This window comes from Mustelus asterias, chromosome 9 (assembly GCF_964213995.1).
Source record: "Mustelus asterias chromosome 9, sMusAst1.hap1.1, whole genome shotgun sequence".
In the NCBI taxonomy this organism is placed as follows: domain Eukaryota; kingdom Metazoa; phylum Chordata; class Chondrichthyes; order Carcharhiniformes; family Triakidae; genus Mustelus; species Mustelus asterias.
In genome coordinates, this window is record NC_135809.1 from 96,290,529 (window position 1) to 96,310,569 (window position 20,041).

The following is a 20,041-nucleotide window of genomic DNA, read 5'->3' on the forward strand; positions in this document are numbered from 1 at the left end:
CATATTATTACCTTTTCTGGCACTACTCCTTCCAAACTACGTATCTCCTCATCTCTCACCATTAAAGATTGATGTGCTCCTGTATCATTTAAGATCTTAACCTCTTTATCTACACCACCTTGTACACATGAATAAACCTTAGTCACACAAATAAAATCTTTAAAAGGATCTGACACCTGCTTATCAACCAACCCCTGACCAGATTGTACATTCTTTTCCACCTCTTCAGCTTCATCCACGGTTTCCTTTGCCAATTTAACAAACCCCACTGGCTTATCCTGTTTTATCCCATCTGTCTTCCCATTACTTTTCTTAAGCCACCAACACTGTGACTTGGTGTGTCCAACTTTATTACAATGAAAACATCTAAGGTTTCTTATTTCTCCTCCACTCATATGTTTCCTTTTTAACCTGAGGCAAACTATTCTTACTGTCTCCAACGAGACCTCCTTTGCCTTGGCCACCTGCAGATTTCTCTTTTCCCCAGTTTCTAACCCTCACGGATGAAAATTGTTGTCGAAAACCAAACCTTGATTTCTGAACTAATTCAAAATTATCTGCTGTTTCTGCTGCCAGTCTTGCAGTTTTATCCCTTTGTTCTTCCACATGAGTTCTCCCCACTTTGGGAAGTGAATTTTTAAAATCCTCCAAAATAACCATTTCCCTAAGAGCATCATTCTTCTGGTCTATTTTCAATGCTCTTACCCACCTGTCAAAGTTACTTTGTTTGATTCTTGAAGAATGTCCTGAACACAACTTGGATTTTAACAAGAAACAATGACAGGCTGTGATACAGTCAAAGCTGCTACGTTGTCCATCTGGTTCCCCGTCTCACAATAGAGATAGGAAATGTTTTAAAACAGAAAGGTAATGGTATATCGGTCAACAACTGACAGCAAATTGGAATTTAATATTGAGCAATAGCACCCTCTGTGAAACAGCAGTGTAACCCGTCTGGATGTGTTGTATATCATGAGTAGGTTACTTCGTTGAACCATAACAGAAAAGCTCACTTGTGCACTCTGTATGTCACAGATCTTCAGTGCTTGACTGATGCAATGATTCTGTCTGTCCCAAGAAGTTTGGTAGCAAACCTGCCAGAGAGTAATCTGCAGCTCATTGATGCTTCCTGTAACATCACCGGCAATGCCACTCACCTCTTACTGAAGATCCCCCTGTCAGGATGTGGCACTAAATTACTGGTATGTAATTAGCATTTGGAATCAGGAAAGATGGGGAGGACAGGTTTCATATCTATTGTGTACTGAACTAGTTGATCTCAGACAGATTGTCAGGTAATTGAATATAGGTGTTCAATAGCAAAAACAATGACCTTCAGTTAGTGTGGTTAACCAGGGAAAGAGTAGGGCCCAAAGGGGAAATCTGTGCGCGAAGCTGCAGGACATTGGAAGGGTGTTAAATGAATACTTCTCATCGGTCTTCACTCAGGAGAAGGAGGATATGAGTATGGAATTCAGGAAAAGGGACTGTGAGGATCTTGAGCATTTGGCATAAGAAGTGAGGAAGTATTGGAGTCTCTGACAGGATTAAAAATGAACACTTCCTCAGGCCCGGGTGTGTTGCAACCCAGGCTGCTGTGGAAGGCAAGGCAGGAAATTGTAGGGCACTGACGCAAAATTTTAATTCTTCTCTGGCCATAGGGGAAGTGCCAGAGGACTTTAGGATGACTAATGTGGTTCCACTTTTTAAGAAGGGTAGTAGAGATGAACCAACAAATTACAGACTGGTGAGTCTCACGTCAGTAGTCGGGGAACTCTGGAGAAAATTCTGAAGGAGTTAATTAATCTCCACTTGGAAAGGCATGGGTTAATTAGGGATAGTCAGCATGGCTTTGTCAGAGGGAGGCTATCCTTAACAAATTTGGTAGAATTTTTCAAAAAAATGATCAAGTGTGTGGATGAGGGAAGGGCAGTTGATGTAGTTTATATGGATTTTAGCAAAGCCTTTGACAAGGTCCCACATGGCAGACTGATTGAGAAGGTTGAAGTACATGGAATTCAGGGAAAGTTGGTGAGATGCATCCAAAATTGCTTAGAAATAGGACACAAAGGACCGTGATAAAAGGCTGATTGAGTGATTGGAGCCAGGTGTCAAATGGCATACCACAAGGTTCAGTGCTGTGTCCCTTATTATTTGTTATATACATAAATGATATAGATGAGAATGTGTGGGGAATAATAAGTAAGTTTGCGGATAACACCAAGATTGCTAGGGTAGTTAGTAGTGAAGAAGAAGGGCATAGGTTACAGGAAGATATAGATGGGTTGGTCAGATGAGCAGAGCAGTGGCATATAGTATTTAACCCTGATAAGTGTGAGGTGATGCACTTTGAAAAGAAGTAACGAGACAAGGGAGTATTTAATGAATGGCAGGACACTAGGAAGCTCAGGCGAACAGATGGATCTTGGGGTCTTATACGCAGATTCCTGATGGCAGCAGAGCAGGTGAATCGGGTAGTTAAGAAGGCATATGGGACAATTGCTTTTATCAGTTGTGGCATACAATGTAGGAGCAAGGAGGTTATGTTGGAGCTATACAGAATGTTGGTTAGGCCACAGCTGGAGTACTGTGTGCAGTTCTGGTTACCTCACTATAGGAAGGATGTGATTGCACTAGAGGGGGTACAGAGAAGATTCACCAGGATGTTGCCTGGGATGGAGCATTTGAGCTATAAAGATAAACTGGATAGTCTTGAATTGTTTTCTCCAGAGCAGAGAAGGCTGAGATGATTGAGGTGTATAAGATGATGAGAGGTATGGACAGGGTGAATAGGAAACAGCTGTTCCCCTTGGTTGAGGGGCCAATCACAAGGGAGCATAGTTTTAGGGTGAGGGGCAGGAGATTCAGAGCAGATCTGAGAAAAAGACATTTCATTCAGGGGGTGGTGGGAATCTGGAGTGCACTGCCTGGGAAGGTAGTGGAGGCTGGGAACCTTGCAACCGTTCAAAAATATTTGGACGAGCACTTGAAATATCATTCAAGAATATGGGACAAGTGCTGGAAAATGGAATTAGCGCAACTTCAGTGGTAGATATTGTCAGTGCATACTCAATGGGCTGAAGGGCTTTTGCTGCGTTATACGACTCTATGGCCGGAATTCTACCGCCACGCCCGGGGCAGGCGCGGGTCACAGAACGGCATTGTCCGTTGGCCTCAGGCGGGATCTTACGAGCCTCAAGCGGGCGAGGCTGTATAATTACAGCGTATGACTATGACTCTATAATAGGCCTTAACCACATTTTCCTTCATTCTCCAATGGGTGGAATTGCACAGATGAATCCTGACCTCACTGTCTCATAAAGAAGTGTATCAGAAGGTGGTGCCCACAGCCACCATTGGTTTTGCCATCACTGTAGCATCCCTGAGGATGTACTGGTTGTCAGGTCTGATGCTATGGAAAGTACAGGTGCCAAGAGGTCCTTACCACAGCTCCACCACACTCAATATCACGGGCCTTGTCCAGGATCCTTCTGGCAATGAAAAACAGCAGCCAAATGACCTCCGCTCTGCTGCTCCTTCTTGTTGGTCCATTACAATGCCCTAATTAGCTGAAGATACTAAGAAGCAATTATCACCCCTTCGTCCAGCCTGATGAGGTTGCTGCAATCTCTAAAGCAGGGCTTCCCTAATTTTGGTTTGTGACTCCCAGTGGTGTAGGAAGATGGGGTTTTGGGGTCACAAACTCCAAGACAGCAATGGCTACGATGGAGTTCGGACTGATTTCCAAAAGCCTTGAGGCTCCTTTAAATGTGTGTGTGCATGCGCGTGTGTGTTGTGTGTGTTTGTGTGCTTATGTGTGTTTGAGAGATATACATCTGCAGTTTTAAAACGTATATATGCTTGCTAAATGTTTTATGAGCCATAATGGTTTTGTAGGAGAGGAAAAAAACCATTCTGACTGTATCTTAGAAACCCTTCAGCACAGAAAGAGGCCATTCAGCCCATCGAGTCTGCACCGACCACAATCACACCCAGGCCCTACTCCCATATCCCTACATGTTTTACCCACTAATCCCTCTAACCTACGCATCCCAGGACACTAAGGGCAATTTTAGCATGGCCAATCAACCTAACCCGCACATCTTTGGAATGTGGGAGGAAACCGGAGCACCCGGAGGAAACCCACGCATACACAAGGAGAATGTGCAAACTCCACACAGACAGTGACCCAAGCCGGGAATCAAACCCAGGTCCCTGGAGCTGTGAAGCAGCAGTGCTACCCACTGTGCTACCGTGCCGCCCTATATATCACATGGGTATTTTCTGTTCTGTGTCACAAAAATCCTATTGTAGTGACTATGATCAAATCTGTAATTTGCAGTCATGTACATACAGAAATAGAATTTCAAGATTTTATGTAACTAAGAATTATAGAGAGTTATAAAGAGAATTGTAAAGTGTTAATTATGCATGAGTCCAATTTACAATGGATATTTTATGATGTATCAAATTTTATTTGAGGTTGTTGCAAGTATTTAGCAGCTTCAAGTACTCTACAAGTTGTGCCAGCTATCGATCTGAAGGTTCCAACTGAACAGCTCCTGTATTCCCCCACCACCATCCCGGCCCTCTCTTCAACCCCCCCCCCCCACCCCCCGCCCCCCGGGGTCACATGAAATTTGAGGTAGTGAAATGGGGTCACACTGGGTAAAAGATTTGGATTGCACAAGATAAACAATCTCAAGGGGATTGTGTGGGAAAATGGTTATTGGCGTAGAAGTTGAGCCATGATCTAGTTGTATGGCAGAGCAGGCTTGAAGGGCTGAATGGCCTACTCCTACTCCACGTTATTGCGTTTCACCATTTGATCTTGTTTTCTGGTATCTGACAACCAGGAAAATGACCAAGGAAACATTCTGATGCCACTCTCATGCTATTATGATTGTTTCCAAATCTGTCTGGCAAATGCCCTAACAGATCATGTACAAAGCGGGTGGGCATCCTTAAATACAGGGCTCCACTTCAACTTTCCCTTCCTAACACCCCAGAACCAGGCAAGAGCAAAGTGTTAAGCAAAGAAAAACTGGTCCCAATGCGAATAGGGACACCTGTGAAAATGGGAGCATTTTTTCTTCATATCTGGAGTAATGTTGCATATTTTCTTTTCTCAGGAAGATGAATCTCACTGCATCTTCACAAACAAAATCATCAGCCGGAGCAGAAATGAAACATTGGCACAGGCAGAAAGAGTGGCCTTCCCAATAACATGTAAATTCCAGCGATCCAATAATGGCAGCAAAGAGTCCAACTTACTGAATAGAACCACACAGAGGTTATTTGGAGATTACAGCTTTGAGATCCAGTTCAGCAAAGAGTTCAACTCCAGCAGGGGAACAGCCAAGGCCCATACTCCATTTGATGCCACCAGCAAAGATCACTTATACATAACGGTCATCGCAAAGAGCAATAAGACTACCGTCTCACTCGTTGTGGTGTCTTGCCAGATGTCAGAAGAGTATAATTCTTCAGTAGGAATTACACTTTTACATCAGGGGTAAGGAAAGATTTCTTTCCTCCATTTTGATGATGGAACTTCTATTTTTAAAGCTTCCCGTCTCTTTTCTCTGATAACAGGCACCATCACTGAACCAGGTTTTTAAAAAGAATAATTCTTGGGATATCGGTGTCACCTGCATTTATTGCCCATCCCGCATTGCCCGTGAAATAGTAATTGCAACCTGCCCATGTGAACTCATGCAGCCTATGTAGTGAAGATACTCCCACAATTCTGTTGGGTAGAGGGTTTCAGGATTTTGACTAGGCAACAAATATATGTTCAAGATGAGATGGTGTGTGGTTTGGAGAGGAACATGGACTTGATGGTGTTTGGATGCGCATACATGCCCTTGTCCTTGAAGGTCATGGAGGTCACAGGTTTGAGAGGTGCTATTGTGAGTGAGAATGGGGACTTCTCCCTTGCCCCAGCATCGCCACGCAATGGGGACTACAACTCAGCCTGTTGGGAATCTTTTAAAAATATTAAATCAAAATTAAAAGATGGCTGGGATTCTCCCCAAAAAAATTCTAAGTGCCGAATTTGAGTAAAAATGGGAGTAACTCCCACTGGTTTTTTTTAATGGGATTTTCAAAATGCTCACTCTGCCAAAACATTGAAAATCCGGGGGCGGGGCCTATTCACGCTGGAGAGGCCGGCAGCATACCGCCAAGCGGGCCACTGCGCATGCGTCGATCTGTCATAGCAGAAATTAGCACTGCTGGCCTCCACTCCCCGATTGCTGGCCTCTCTTACATCTCCGGGCCAGCCCTGATTCACCGCGCCCCCCCCCCCCCCCCCCCCCCTCCCCGGGCCCACCTCAATCTCCTGATTAGTTGGGAGCTGTTGTAAAACCTGCTGGAGTGAACCACTCCCGGCAGGTGGGGGAGAGGCTAGTCCCGGGCCTGCTAATAATATTAAAATACTTATTTTAATATTTATAATAACAATGTTAGAAATCTGGGACCCGGAAACGCGCAAAAGCTGTGGCGCCCAGCGGGGACCCTGCTAATCACCCTCTGTTGATGTCTCCCGGCCTGCCCGAGCAACGCAGCGGGCTGGGAGAATCGCCCCCCCAATATTTTTCAGATACAAACGGGCTGATCTTAACTTCCAGCAGTGCCAGAAAACTGGTGGAGGTGTTCTTAATTTTTCTTAGAAATTGAAAGTGTATGCCAAAAATACTAGAAATGTGCCTTCAATAGAATAATGGATTAATAGTTATAGTGATGAGATAGCGATGTGTATCATGATGTAACAGTTGCATCAGCAGTCATGTGCGAGGGACTCTGTGGTGTTATACTTCAGGTCAGAAATTCCAAAGTGTTTTATGGATCATAAGCTTTGCAATTTGAATTTGGCTAGGATAAGCATGAGATGCTTCAGTTCAGGTATGATTCAAAAAAGACCCAGTAAGGAACTTTTATCAACTTTTATCACTTTCCCAATCTTATGTTTTCTTATCATAAGTAATATTTGGTGCTTTCCAACTTTTTTTTTACAATTGATAATGTCTTCAGCAACACTTCAGTTTGCGACAGCCATTGCTGTGGCCTGTAACCTGTTGTTTTCTTCGTTAAATTCATCAGGATTATATGGATCAATATGTGGATGCTTTCACTCACCAGGATTATTCCTCTCTCAATTTTCCTGTAACCATGGAAGTCAGATCACTCCATTCCTCCCAGGTCCGAGGAAAATCTACCTCACCAATGAGGTGGATTGGTTGCAGTGGAATGCCAGCTTAAATTGTGTATTCAAGTCCTGGAGTGGACCTGGAACCTTTACCACCTTTTGACCCGAGGCAAAAAAACTACTAACTGAACCAAGCTGTCACATGGCTGGCATGTAGATCTCAGAATCACATCAACATTAAGCCAAGCTCACAGTCTGTTTTTGTTTTATTTATGACAGCTGCTTAAATAACAGCACGACAGAGGAACATCAAACTGGAAACCGAAAAGAGAAAGTGTACTCCATTAAACTGTCCTCTTTACCACAGCGCACCTCCCAGGTATTCTTACATACAAGACCTTTTCATCTTTAGTTAAAATAAGTATTGTAGCCATCTTTAGTAAATTTATTAGAAGACAAATGGTCTCAGTTCATAGATGTATTACTTAGAGTAGTGCTGAGCTACATTCATCACAAACATCCCCATTTCATTTCTGGTTAGCCTATAACTGCTGACAGAATGCCATGTACTTCTAAACAAGTTGTCATCTTATGAATTCCTATCAAAGCTATGTTCCAGGCTACCCTGTTTTATTTCAAAACTGTACATGTGTGTGTGGTAGCTGATGGCTTATTCTCTGACTTTTTGCATTAGTTAATTATAAGCCAGGAATTAGGAGTGGGCTTTATGTCCCTTCAAGGTTGCTTCAACATTTAATAAGATCATAGCTGATGTTCAACTTCATCTAATCCTGTCTCCTTCCTGTTCCTTGTAGAGGCTAAAATGGCTACTGCCTTCACCCCTTTACCTATAGTGGATGACATCAGAGGTCAAATGATAAGACACATTACATAAAGTAATAGTGCACAAATATATTTCTCCAAACACCCCCCTTTTCAGAAAAAGAATAAACAAATTGCATCCACTATCATTTGTGATTCAATTAAATTTTCTTCACTGCACTTCCTTATAAAATGCCATTTTGGGTAATCAATTAATCTCTACATACCCAATACTCTCTTATAGCAACAGGTGCATCCTTGATGGAAAGTAGCCTTTCATCACTACTTCCTGTTGCATTAGAAGAGTTGCATCTCGTTGGGTTGTTTGCCTAATCTGAGTAACTTGCTCATCTGCAAGATTCAATGTCTCTGCTGAGCTGATGACTTCCCAAGCACATTGTGCTGTTGCTTCTCACTGAACCTGGAAGATTTCACACTCAGTGGTATCATCATCAACTTCTTTCAAAGAGAATACTACTCATGACTGGAGTTATCATCACTATTTGTTGGATATAATTTAAAGTTGTTTCTAGTTCTGTACCCCAATACCACTGTACATAATTTGTAATGAGCTTGTGTAGAGGTTCACATTCCGACAATAAATTGGGTAAGAACTTAGCCAGGCAGTTCACAAATCCTACAAATCATTACACCACCTTCATATCTAAGAGTTGCTGTATCTCTGCTACAGCAGTCCTTATCAGTATCAGGGTGAACGCCTTTCACTGTCAGCACATGAACTCTGAACTTGACTTCAGTAATCTTCAGTTGCAGTTTTTTCTTGTTTTGCTTCAGGTTCATTTGGCAAATTTTCTCTAGCAGTCTCACTAGATTCTGACCCTGGTCTGCTTCTGCCATTGTGTCTCCACACCTATAGACTAGCAGATTATCCAAGATCGCAATGCAGCACGAAAATAATTAACTGGAGGGGAAAGCCAGCTTCAATAGGGCAAGAATGGATCTGGCCTAGATACATTAGAATCAAAGATTAACAGGCAAAACTACTGAACAATGTGCTGTCTTTAAAGAAAAGAAAGTTCAAATGCAGTCAATGTATATTACCATAGAAACTCTACAGTGCAGAAGAGGCCATTCAGCCCATCGAGTCTGCACTGGCTCTCTGAAAGAGCATCTTACCCAGGATCAAACCTCCCTCATAACCTCACGCATTTAGCATGGCTAATTCACCTAACCTGCATATCTTTGGACTGTGGTGGAAATCCTGAAGAAACCTATGCAGACAAGGGAAGAATGTGCAAACACCACACAGACAGACAGTCACCCAAGGCTGGAATCAAACCCAGATCTCTGACACTGTGAGGCTGTAGTGCCAACCACTGCGTCACCGTGCTATGGAGGAGAAAGTTATGGCAAACAAATCCAGAACTCCTGGGTGATGAAAGAGATGGATATTCAGATGAAACAGAAAATGTGAGCTTATGATCGATTTCAACTGGACAGGGTGGATAGGAAACAGCTGTTTCCCTTAGTTGAAGGGTCAGTAACAATGGAATATAATTTTAAGGTGAGGGGCAGAAGATTTAGAGGGGATTTGAGAAAAACTCTTTTCGCCCAGAGGGTGGTAGGAATCTGGAATGCACTGCCTATGAGGGTAGTAGAGGGGGGAAGCCTCAAAACTTTTTAAAAATACTTCGATGAGCACTTGAAATTTCATAACATTCAAAGCTATACCCCAAGTGCGTATAGTGTAGATTTAGTGCAGTTTTGTCAGTGCAGACTCGATGGGCCAGAGGATCTTATCTGACTACCTGAGGCTGAACCATATTGTCATAGTTGAGCTTCCAATTACATATCAGCAACATCATGCAGACCACACATTTCTAACTCTGTAACATCACCCAACTCCACTTCTGCCTCAATTCATCTGCTGCTGAAACCCTCAAACCCACATCCAAAACTTTGTTACCTCTAGAATTGACGATTCTAATGCATCCTATCCACGTTCTGTCCTATCTAAAACTCACACTGAGGTGATCTAAAACTCTGTTGCCCATGTCCAACAGAATCCCATTCACCCATCACCCATGTGCTCACTGGCATATATTGGCGCCTCATTAAACAATACCTCAATTTTAAAATGCCCATGAAATTCCATGAATTCAGCTCTCCCAGTCTCTAATATCCTTCAGCTCCACACCTCTCTGAGTTACCACTCTTCCTCCCACTCTGGCCTCTTAAGATCTCCGATTTTAATCATTCCAACATAGAACTGTATCTTCAGCTGCCCAGGCCATAAGTTCCTGAATTCTCTAAGTCACTCCTCAAATCCTTACCTCTAATATTATGTGACTTGATGTCAAACACGCCTGTCTTAAGATGATTTACCACATTAAAGCTGCTATATAAATATACATTGTTATAATTGGAAGATTTCAGAAATCACATCATAGAGCCATCTCGTGTCCAGATACTGGAACTACATTATTGGAGTTCACAATTACTTTGAATAGGAAAATAAACAGTACACTTTACAACCGGAAATGTTGACACAGAACTTTGATCAAAAATTGTAGACAACATGAAGTGCATAGGAAATGTGTATTTTACACACAATTTTAGAATATTACACAGATTTTCCTATTTCCCTGCTTTCTGTCTCCCTCTCTTGAATAAAAATGTTACTTTTGCTATTTTCCAACCTATTAGGATCCTTCCAGAATTCAAAGAATTTTTGAAGATTATAACCATTGTCTCTACCATCTCTGCAACCATTTCTTTTAAGACCCTAGGATGCAGGCCATCAGGTCCTGGGGACATTAGGGTTGGGATTCTCCCAAAACAAATCGAAGTGCCCAACAGGTGAGAAAATGGAAGAATTTCCCACCTGTTTTTTGGGCGTACTTACCAGAACGAATCTCCGACACTCTGTGCAATGCAGAGTACCATAGAGTGATTCACGCTGAAAAGTGATGAGCAGGGCCTATTCCTGCCCGAGAGGCCAGCAACGTTCTGTCAGTGCTGAGAATGGCGCATGTGCACTGGCACCATCCCCCATCCCCTCCCAATTCACCGGCTTCCCGATTGCTGGCCTTCCCCGGAACTCCCCAGATAGCTGGCCTTTCCCAATATCCCCACCCCCCCAATTCCCTGGCCTACTGGACCACTCGCGGTGGCCAACCCCTCCCCCTGCTGTCCCCCCCCCCCCGCAATAACCAGCCCCAATCACCCTCCTTTCTCAACCTCCCACCGATCTCAGTGCAGTGTGACAGGAGGTCCCCCTCCCCCACCAATAGCCCCCTAATAGGCCCTGCCCCCATGGCACTGCCCAGTGCCTGGTGGGCAGTGTGAAGGTGCCCCTGGGCAGTGCCAGGTTGCCAGCCTGGCACTGCTAGGCTGGCACTGCCCAAGGGACACCCCCCTTTGCCCCAACCTCTCGGCAGGGCCTCAATGGCCTCTGTCCCCACCAGCAGGGTGAGGATACCTGGTCCCCGTTTGTGGGGAGCAGTTGTAAACTCCGCTGTGGGAAGCACTCCTGGCAGGGTGGGAAATACAAACGGGCCCAGAGAATCCCAGTAATCATATGGAAATGTCAATTTCCATGAAATTTCCATATTATAATCAGCTCCTCGCCAATATCCGACATGGAGCTGATTGCGCTAAAAGAAAAGCACATGTGAGACTCGTGAATGGCTGAATGTCAGTCGCGAACCTTGTGAAAGGCCCTCCCCGCTCTGTTATCTCCCGGCCTAGGTCTTTTTGTTTTCCCACTACCTTTTCCCTGGTAATGGTGACTGTTTTAATTCCAACCCCTCCCTTTTGCTTCTTGGTTATCAAGTAACTTTGGGTAGTTTTCTAAATCTTCTACAATGAAGACAGACATAAAATACCTGCTCAACACTTCAGCCATTGCTTTGTTTTCCATTATTAATTCTCCAGACTTACTCTCTGGGGGACCAACACACACTATTTTCCTTTTTAAGTACTTAGAAAATGTTACAACCTGTTTTATAGTTCTAGCCATTTTTCTCTCATACTCTAATTCATGCCTTTTTTTTCATAATTCTTTGCTGGTTCTTATAATCAGCTCAATCTTCTGACCAACTGCTAATCTTTGTATATTTGTACAGTGCTTCTTTCAATTTGATGCTATCTGTAACTTCCTTATTTAGCAACAGATGATGCATCCTTCTCAGAGTGTCTTTCTTTCTCACTGGGTTAACCCTTTGCAGAAAGTGATTGAATATCTCCTTTGAAGTCTGCCACTGCATCTCTGCTGTCCTACCTTTTAACTTTGTTTCCCAGTTCACATTAGCCAACTCAGCCTTCGTACTCTTTGGCTTAAAACATTAGTCTTAGACCCACTTCTATCTCCTCACCTTCACAATGAATGTGGAATTCAGTCATGTTATGATTGCTGTCATCTAGAGGGTCACTTAATATGAGGTTATTGATTAATCCTGTCTAATTGCACATTACCCGGAATAAAATAGCCTGTTCCCTGGCTGAAATGTACTACTGGAAGAAATTGCTCCAAATACACTCTATGTTCTCATGTCCCAGGCTCCTTTTGCCATTCCGACTCATCCAATCCACACGTAGATTAAAGTCACCCATGGTTATTGCAATACCTTTATTACATGGGCCATTTATTTCTTCCTGCTACTGTGTAGCTACTATTTGGGGGCCTTTTACTTTTCCTTTAGAGCTTCTATAGGCTGTCAAAAAAGAGGAGTAGCATTTTTTTAAATATTTGATGAGCATACATTTAAAATTAAAATAACTGGGTTTCCTCTGGGTGCTCCGGTTTCCTCCCACAGTCCAAAGATGTGCAGGATAGGTTGATTGGCGATGCTAAATTGACCCTAGTATCAGGGGGATTAGCAGGGCAAATATGTGGGCCTGGGTGGGATTGTGGTCGGTACAGACTCAATGGGCTGAATGGCCTCCTTCTGTACTGTAGGGATTCTATGATTCTATGAGATTCCAAACTTAGCCATTAAGAATTTTAACTGGGTTTGATGGTGGAAACTAAATGATGCACCCTAGTGGCAGAGCCAGTTGTCACAGTGCCAATTACTGCCTAAGACACATGGACTCAGAGGTTTTCAGTCATTATAAAAAATGATATGTTGGACTCAAATTTCTCCAGTATTTGCACCCAGTGGTGCAAATGTAACCCCCGTGTAAAACAATTGTGTGGCTTAAAAGACCGCAGAGCCTTGGGTGTAAGATTCTTTATGCCCATTTGATGCTCAAATGAGATTCACAGGAAATTTGAGCATATCTTGATGTTGACAGAATGGGCATGAGAATGGCCTGATTTTTGTGCTTGTGGGCCACTGAGAGTGTTATTATAACATGTTAATATTAAAAATATGATAGAAAATTGTGACAGAGTTGTTTAACCTTACTTGTGCCATATGTAAGATGGTCTATCTTTATTTTTTCAAATAACATTAAAAAATTCTATTTTAGTTTGGAAATAAGATCTGAATAATCTGCCTTCAGCTGATATAGAACATAGAAAAGCTACAGCACAAACACGCCCTTCGGCCCACAAGTTGCGCCGAACATGTCCCTACCTACTAGGCTTACCTATAACACTCTATCTTACTAACTTCCTTGAACTTATCCAAAAGTCTCTTAAAAGATCCTATCGAATCCGCCTCGACCACCACTACCAGCAGCCGATTCCACGCACCCACCACCCTCTGAGTGAAAAACTTACCCCTAACATCTCCTTTGTACCTACTCCCCAGCACCCTAAACCTGTGACCTCTTGTGGCAACCATTTCAGCCCTGGGTAAAAGCCTCTGAGAATCCACTCTATCAATACCTCTCAACATCTTATACACCTCTATCAGGTCACCTCTCATCCTTCGCCTCTCCCAGGAGAAAAGACCTAGCTCTCTCAACCTATCCTCATAAGGCATGCCACCTAATCCAGGCAACATCCTTGTAAATCTCCTCTGCACCCTTTCTATGGCTTCCACATCCTTTCTGTAATGAGGCGACCAGAACTGGGCACAGTACTCCAGGTGGGGTCTGACCAGGGTCCTATACAGCTGCAGCACTATCTCCCGATTTCTAAACTCAATTCCTCTATTGATGAAGGCCAGCATTCCATACGCCTACTTAACCACAGCCTCTACCTGCGACGCTGCTTTGAGCGTCCTATGAACCCGGACCCCAAGATCCTTCTGATCTTCCACACTGCCAAGCGTCTTACCCTTAACATTTCTTTCATCCTATTTGACCTGCCAAAATGAACCACCACACACTTATCTGGGTTGAAGTCCATCTGCCACTTCTCCGCCCAGTCTTGCATCTTATCTATGTCTCGTTTCACAGTCTCTTGTTTCAGTCACTCAGAGCTAGGGACTGTAACAATTGACTTGGCTGTGTAAGCAGGTTAACATGTTTTGTACGTTTATTGTGTCAACTATTTAGTAGACATTGCTGGATGAGTTAAAGAGCAGTTGTGCTTGAAAGAGCTAACTCACCCACGACATGCCAAAGGTGAATAACATAGTCATTATAGCTGAGGCTCAAAGGTGAAGATTCAAAATCGTTGGGGAGGTAGAGAACAAATGGAATCCATATTATTGTCAATTCTTTTGAGATGCTTTGTGTCAGTGACAGTCCAAACCATTGCTGCTGTGCTCCCCATTCCCAGTCCTCACTAATGATTCCTGGCCTGTGATTAAGATACAAACACTCCTAGACACAGCATGTGAGCAATCAGGAGAAAAATCATCGCATTAAAACAAGGATTTTTAAAAACATTTTCTTTGAATATTTTATTAAAATATTGAAATGGTGAAGAGAAACCTTAGGTAGGTAAGGCAGTCAGAGATGGCAAATCTTGAGGAACGTTCTAACCAGGTTTGGTAACCCTACCTATGATCCCTGCTCTTAGGAGTTCTGACTTACATGTAGCCAATGTACTGACCATAATCAGTCTGTTTCTCCTCTAGGTATTTGTTACTTGCAATGTCCAGTTATGCACCAAAATATATAGTTCTAAACCATGTGTGCTGGGATGTGGCTCTGACAGCAGTTCACTGATGGAACAGTCGGACATGCAGCAAGTCTGCGCAGGACCAATTCGCATCAAAAAGGAGGGTGACTTTGGTGAGAATGAGTGTTTATGATTAATTATTTCCCAAGACCTGGAATATAGTTCCTCGTGCATTCAACTTGCTGAAGTAACTATGGTTCACATAGAAGTCTTGACAGTGAGTTCCATCCAGCCAAGTACATGGCTGGCCTATATCCTGTCAGCCACATACCTGATACTCACACAATCGCAATTCCAGTAGCAGTTTCTAGATATCAGTGGGAAACAGGAACCGTAGTCAGTGGTGGCAGGGTTCAGGTGTCACATACTTACCACCACCTTGGATGGGGATCAAATCTCTGAAATAAAAATACTGGAAACAATCAGTGGATCAGACAGTATCTGCAGATAGAGGGAAAGAAAGAGTAAGCTTTTCAGATCTGATTGCATCAGAACTGATTCAATAAAACTAGTCACTGTGTACATAGGACAACAAATGAATTATATACGATTTGTCATTAATCTGCAATTATGTTGCTTAGCATTCCGATGCAACGAGGAACATGCTTGTGACTCATTGATATAAATTCATTGATATAAATAATTCTCGGTGAATGCTTGCCTTTTACATGAATTGAAATCTTCTATTATAATGGGTTATTTGTGATCCTTGCCAACAGATTGATAGAATTGTTTTTTTTTCCAAGTGTATAGACTTTCTCCTCTTATTTTTCCTCTAATCTTCTGGTCACCCTAGGACATGCAACACATGCACTTAATGGGCCCGATTTTACCATTTTGATTCTAAGTGTCGAATCTGGGCGTAGTACAGATCCAACCTCGAAATCCGCTTTCCAGCGCGCCCAAATGCTTTCAGCCGGCTCCAGTCCGATCTGCGCTGTGGGCGGGGCTTAGCGCTGCCGGAACAATCGGAGCTCTGAACTGCGCACACGCAGTTCGAAAGAAATTTGAAAAAGCACGCCCGGGCGCTGGGCTGGAGCGCGTGGCTGTGGCGGTTTGTGCCTTCTTTACAGCTAAATGTTTCTGAAAGATTGCTTCCTGCTGTGTATCCTGTGTCCAGCGTACCCAGGCAGAACAATTCAAATAGAACATCAGTAGTTCGCTTTGGAAGGCAGGTCTATGCCAGGCTGTATCCTGTTTTGCTGGTTCAACCTGATGGGTCCACTATCAATATCTGATACAAGAAGCCTAAAAAAATTATTATGAGGCCAGTCGATGTTTCCCTTCTGCCAGAAGCTGAAAGGAAAGCAAGAATGCGCAAACGTGTTCCCAAAAGAGCTGGAAAGAAAGAGGAGCAATTTGAAGATGAATTTAAAGTTGACAATTATAGCAAATTCTGGAACAAAAAGTAGTCTTCAAAATTTTGGAGTTTAGAAACAACCATCACTGGACTGTTTGACTGGTGCTGACATCAGTGGAACTTTGACAAATGCACATATTATTGTGATGTCATTAATAAGTTGTGTTTTTTATTTATGATCTAATCCATTTATTTTATTAAAATGTGTTTCTACAGGAAGGATACAGGGAATGAAAAAACAGATTCCTGTTTTTATTTCTATTATTACATGGCTTAAATGCAAGGAGAAAATGCTTTGAATGTTAATTAGACAATACCCATTCACATTAATTCTGTGCCTCCTGTTCCTGACGACATTTGTGTGGATTTGACTTGCATATATTTAGTTGTTTGTGTGATGTATCATTAAACCAGTTGCAGGGGAAAAAAAGCAGAAAGCGGAGAGAACGGCTCTCTGACACAGATCATCCTCTGGGAGGGGAGGGGGGAGGAAGGGGGCGGGTCAGATCATCCTCTGGAGGGGGAGGAGGAGGGGGCGGCTCAGATGTATCTCTGGTTGGGGGGGAGGAGGAGGGGGCGGGTCGGATCATCCTCTTGGGGGGGGGGGAGGGAGGTGGGTCGGATGGATCTCTGGGGGTGGAGGAGAGAGGCGGGTCGGATAGATCTCTTGGGGGGGGGGGCAGGGCTGTCCGCTGCCACTCTGCGGGCGATCCCTCCTCCCCACCGGAGGAACGAATCTCTCCTCCTGAAGTGGCCGCACGTCCACTCCGAGAGCAGGGATTCGTTCCTTTGGTGAGGACGAGGGATCGCCCGCAGAGTGGCAGCGGACACCCCTGTCCCCCCCCAGAGATCCATCCGACCCGCCTCCCTCCTCCCCCCCCAGAGGATGATCCGACCCGCCCCCTCCTCTTCCCCCCCAATCAGAGATACATCTGAGCCGCCCCCCTCCTCCTGCCCCCCCCCCCAGAGGATGATCTGACCCGCCCCCTCCTCCTCCACCACCGCCCCCCCCTCCCAGAGGATAATCTGGGTCAGAGAACCGTTGATGGGTCTGAACCCGCTTCAGAGGTTCCCCTGCAAAATAAAAATCGGCTTCGGATTTTTATTTTGCAGGTCGCTAAAAGCGCGGATCCGGAACGGAACAGAAGAAGGTAAAATGGGATTTGATGGTAGAGTTGGGGGGGCAGTTCATTAAATCGATTTAAATGCATGCTAATGCATTTAAATCGTCAGGCCGCCTGATTCGGGCGCAGAATGGATCCGCGCCCGAATCGGGTGTCAGTAAAGTCGCAATTTGCTCGGACGCGGGTGCAGATCATGATAAAGGCCTCACGCCCGATTTTACCACGATTTTGCGCCCAAAAACGGGCGCAGATTGTTGTTAAAAGCGGGCCCAATATGTGTAATTGGCCTGTTTCCAGGACTCTGCAATTGCTGCCTTCACTTCTGACCATCAGGAGGAGTGCTACAATAAGGAACAACTGATTATCTTTCTGTTCTGAGGCACCCTGGTTTTAAATCATAACTTGGCCATATTTCGATCCTCAGCCATGTTAATGCACTGGGACAGAACATTCTAATGCTCTCAGCCTAGACAGCTGCAGTGTAATTCATTGCACAGAGCAGTGGAGACCAGTAAAATTGGTTCATATACATGTTATAAAGATCCTGGCTTTCTGAAATTGTCCCGATATTTGTCCACCTGGTCTGAAAGTGCTGATTATTTGAAAAATGTTAGCGATCATCAGAGGGCAGCCCAGACCAACATCCAAACACACATTTTCCAGCAGAGGACAGTGGACAGTGAATAGGGGTAGGAAAGACTGGCTTAGTCTTTCTAGCCCATGGATATTGTAACAAATTACAATAATTATACTGTTGCTGTTCTAGCTGAAGTCCAGGCTTCCAACTTGGGACTTGCCTGACCAGTATGGCACCAGGAAATACATGTACCAGTGATACATTGGACAAAGCTTGCCTTAAATTTCCAAAATAACTATTTCCAAAGTTCCTTTTTATAATACATATGTTTATAGGACATGGCTCATACATCTCACTATCACCTTGAGTACACATTGGCGACTCCCTCAGGTCTAGTGTTGGATGGCTCAGGTTAAGCTGTTCTCCTTCATTATATTGGACAAATTAATAGTCACTTCAGCAAAATAGTCATATGAGTGGCTGATGTGTGACATGGAGTTGTCACAGAAATTTGTTGAGTTGGTAGAATTTGAATTTCGTGTCTGGATCTCATGTTTAAGAATGTCACATTTTGCCAAATCCCAAACTGGGAATGAGATAGGGAAAGGCAGAGGAGGGAACCCTAGTTTGAATTCCATTGTTTCCTTTAAACCTTGCAATGTCTATCATTTTCATATTTTAAAACTGCGACAGTATGGATTTTTCTAAAGATTTCCATTTCAAAAAAGGAAATTTTTTGTGTACATTTTAGAAATTTCAGAACTACTACTCGAAAAATAGATGGTTCCAAAATTGATCGATGCAGATGCTGCAAAGCCATAGAATTTAAATGCTCTTTTCTTTTTAACTTAAGGTCCTAATTATGCTGCCATCACAGTTGGCCTAGTGTTAGGATGCACCGTGGTCTATGTCGTTCTCCTCTTGTTGAAGAGATCATTTGTGGGACTACACTACAGGAGCGTGACAAGAAATCCCAATCGGAGAAGACATTTTTGAGAGAAGAAAACTGAATAGTGAAACTCTTTAAGTGACGTATATATCTGTTCATTGGCAGTCACCTCCTACATCTTCCTCTGATGACAGTTCAAGGCCTCACAACCAGCATAGGATTATTTCTGGACCCCTGCTTTGCCCTCTGTGGGCTTGGAACAGATTCAGAATTTATTTTCTGGGTTTGAAGTCCATTTCTATATTTTTTCTATATTAAGTACAAATGTAAATCATCAGCATGGTTTGTGCAAGATCCACTACCTGAATCTATTTACAACTCAATCACAGAGGAACTGGGGCTAGGCTTTGTTCCTCACCTCCTGGCCCTGACCTCAAATCTTGCTTGCGCTAATTAAATGAGTCTCTTCTCGCTATTTTCTGTTATTGTTCAGCATGAAATAAGAATTCCCACCCAGCTCCGCAAATGTCTAGTCCCAAAGCAAAAAAAAAGAGGCCATCATTCAGCTCAAGCACGTGTTGAATTGGTAACTTCATTTCGAGGCCCTATTAATGGCAATTGGAAAATGTCACATTGGGACAGAAGGAAGGTGGCCTTTGCCTTTAGGGCTGAGCTGCAGTAAAAGTAAAGTGAGCTTTACATAGATCCTGGCAATGGACATATGACATAGAAAAATTGTCCCATTCTCAACACTGGCGTCCGTCACTTTGATGAAGCATAAATCTTTACTGAAAATAACCAAAGTTTTATTATGCCATCAGTTGTGGTTACAGGACAACAGACTTCATCTGAGGATGTATGATATGCTGACAAGGGTCGTATGGTATTGGCCTGGATTCTTCTGCAGCTATTGGGGAAGAACTGTCTATATGCATCCTACCGGAGGACAATTTTTTACTTTCCAAAAAAAAAGCATGACTCAAAAACTGTGATTCTGTTAGCTGTCAGCTGACTTGTCAGCCATAGCTCCAATAGTCGCAACCCTGCCTCACAGAAGGTCATAAAGCTGACTCCAGTGCAGTAGTGAGGAAGTGCTGCACTGTTGGAGGAGCTGTTTTTTAGATGAGACATTACACC

The 20,041-nt window shown here is 43.5% G+C and overlaps 1 protein-coding gene across 1 annotated transcript in view; it reads left to right on the top strand.

The window, feature by feature from the left end:
• LOC144499264 (uncharacterized) overlaps positions 1–19,375 on the top strand; it is a 36,804-nt gene extending 17,429 nt beyond the window's left edge. The window contains exons 8-12 of the mRNA XM_078221379.1: positions 1,036–1,202; positions 5,133–5,515; positions 7,430–7,529; positions 14,911–15,067; positions 18,869–19,375. Coding sequence (XP_078077505.1) covers positions 1,036–1,202; positions 5,133–5,515; positions 7,430–7,529; positions 14,911–15,067; positions 18,869–19,011 — 950 coding nt within the window. The 3' untranslated portion in view covers positions 19,012–19,375. The remainder of the gene's footprint in view (positions 1–1,035; positions 1,203–5,132; positions 5,516–7,429; positions 7,530–14,910; positions 15,068–18,868) is intronic.
• The last annotated feature ends 666 nt before the right edge of the window (positions 19,376–20,041 follow it).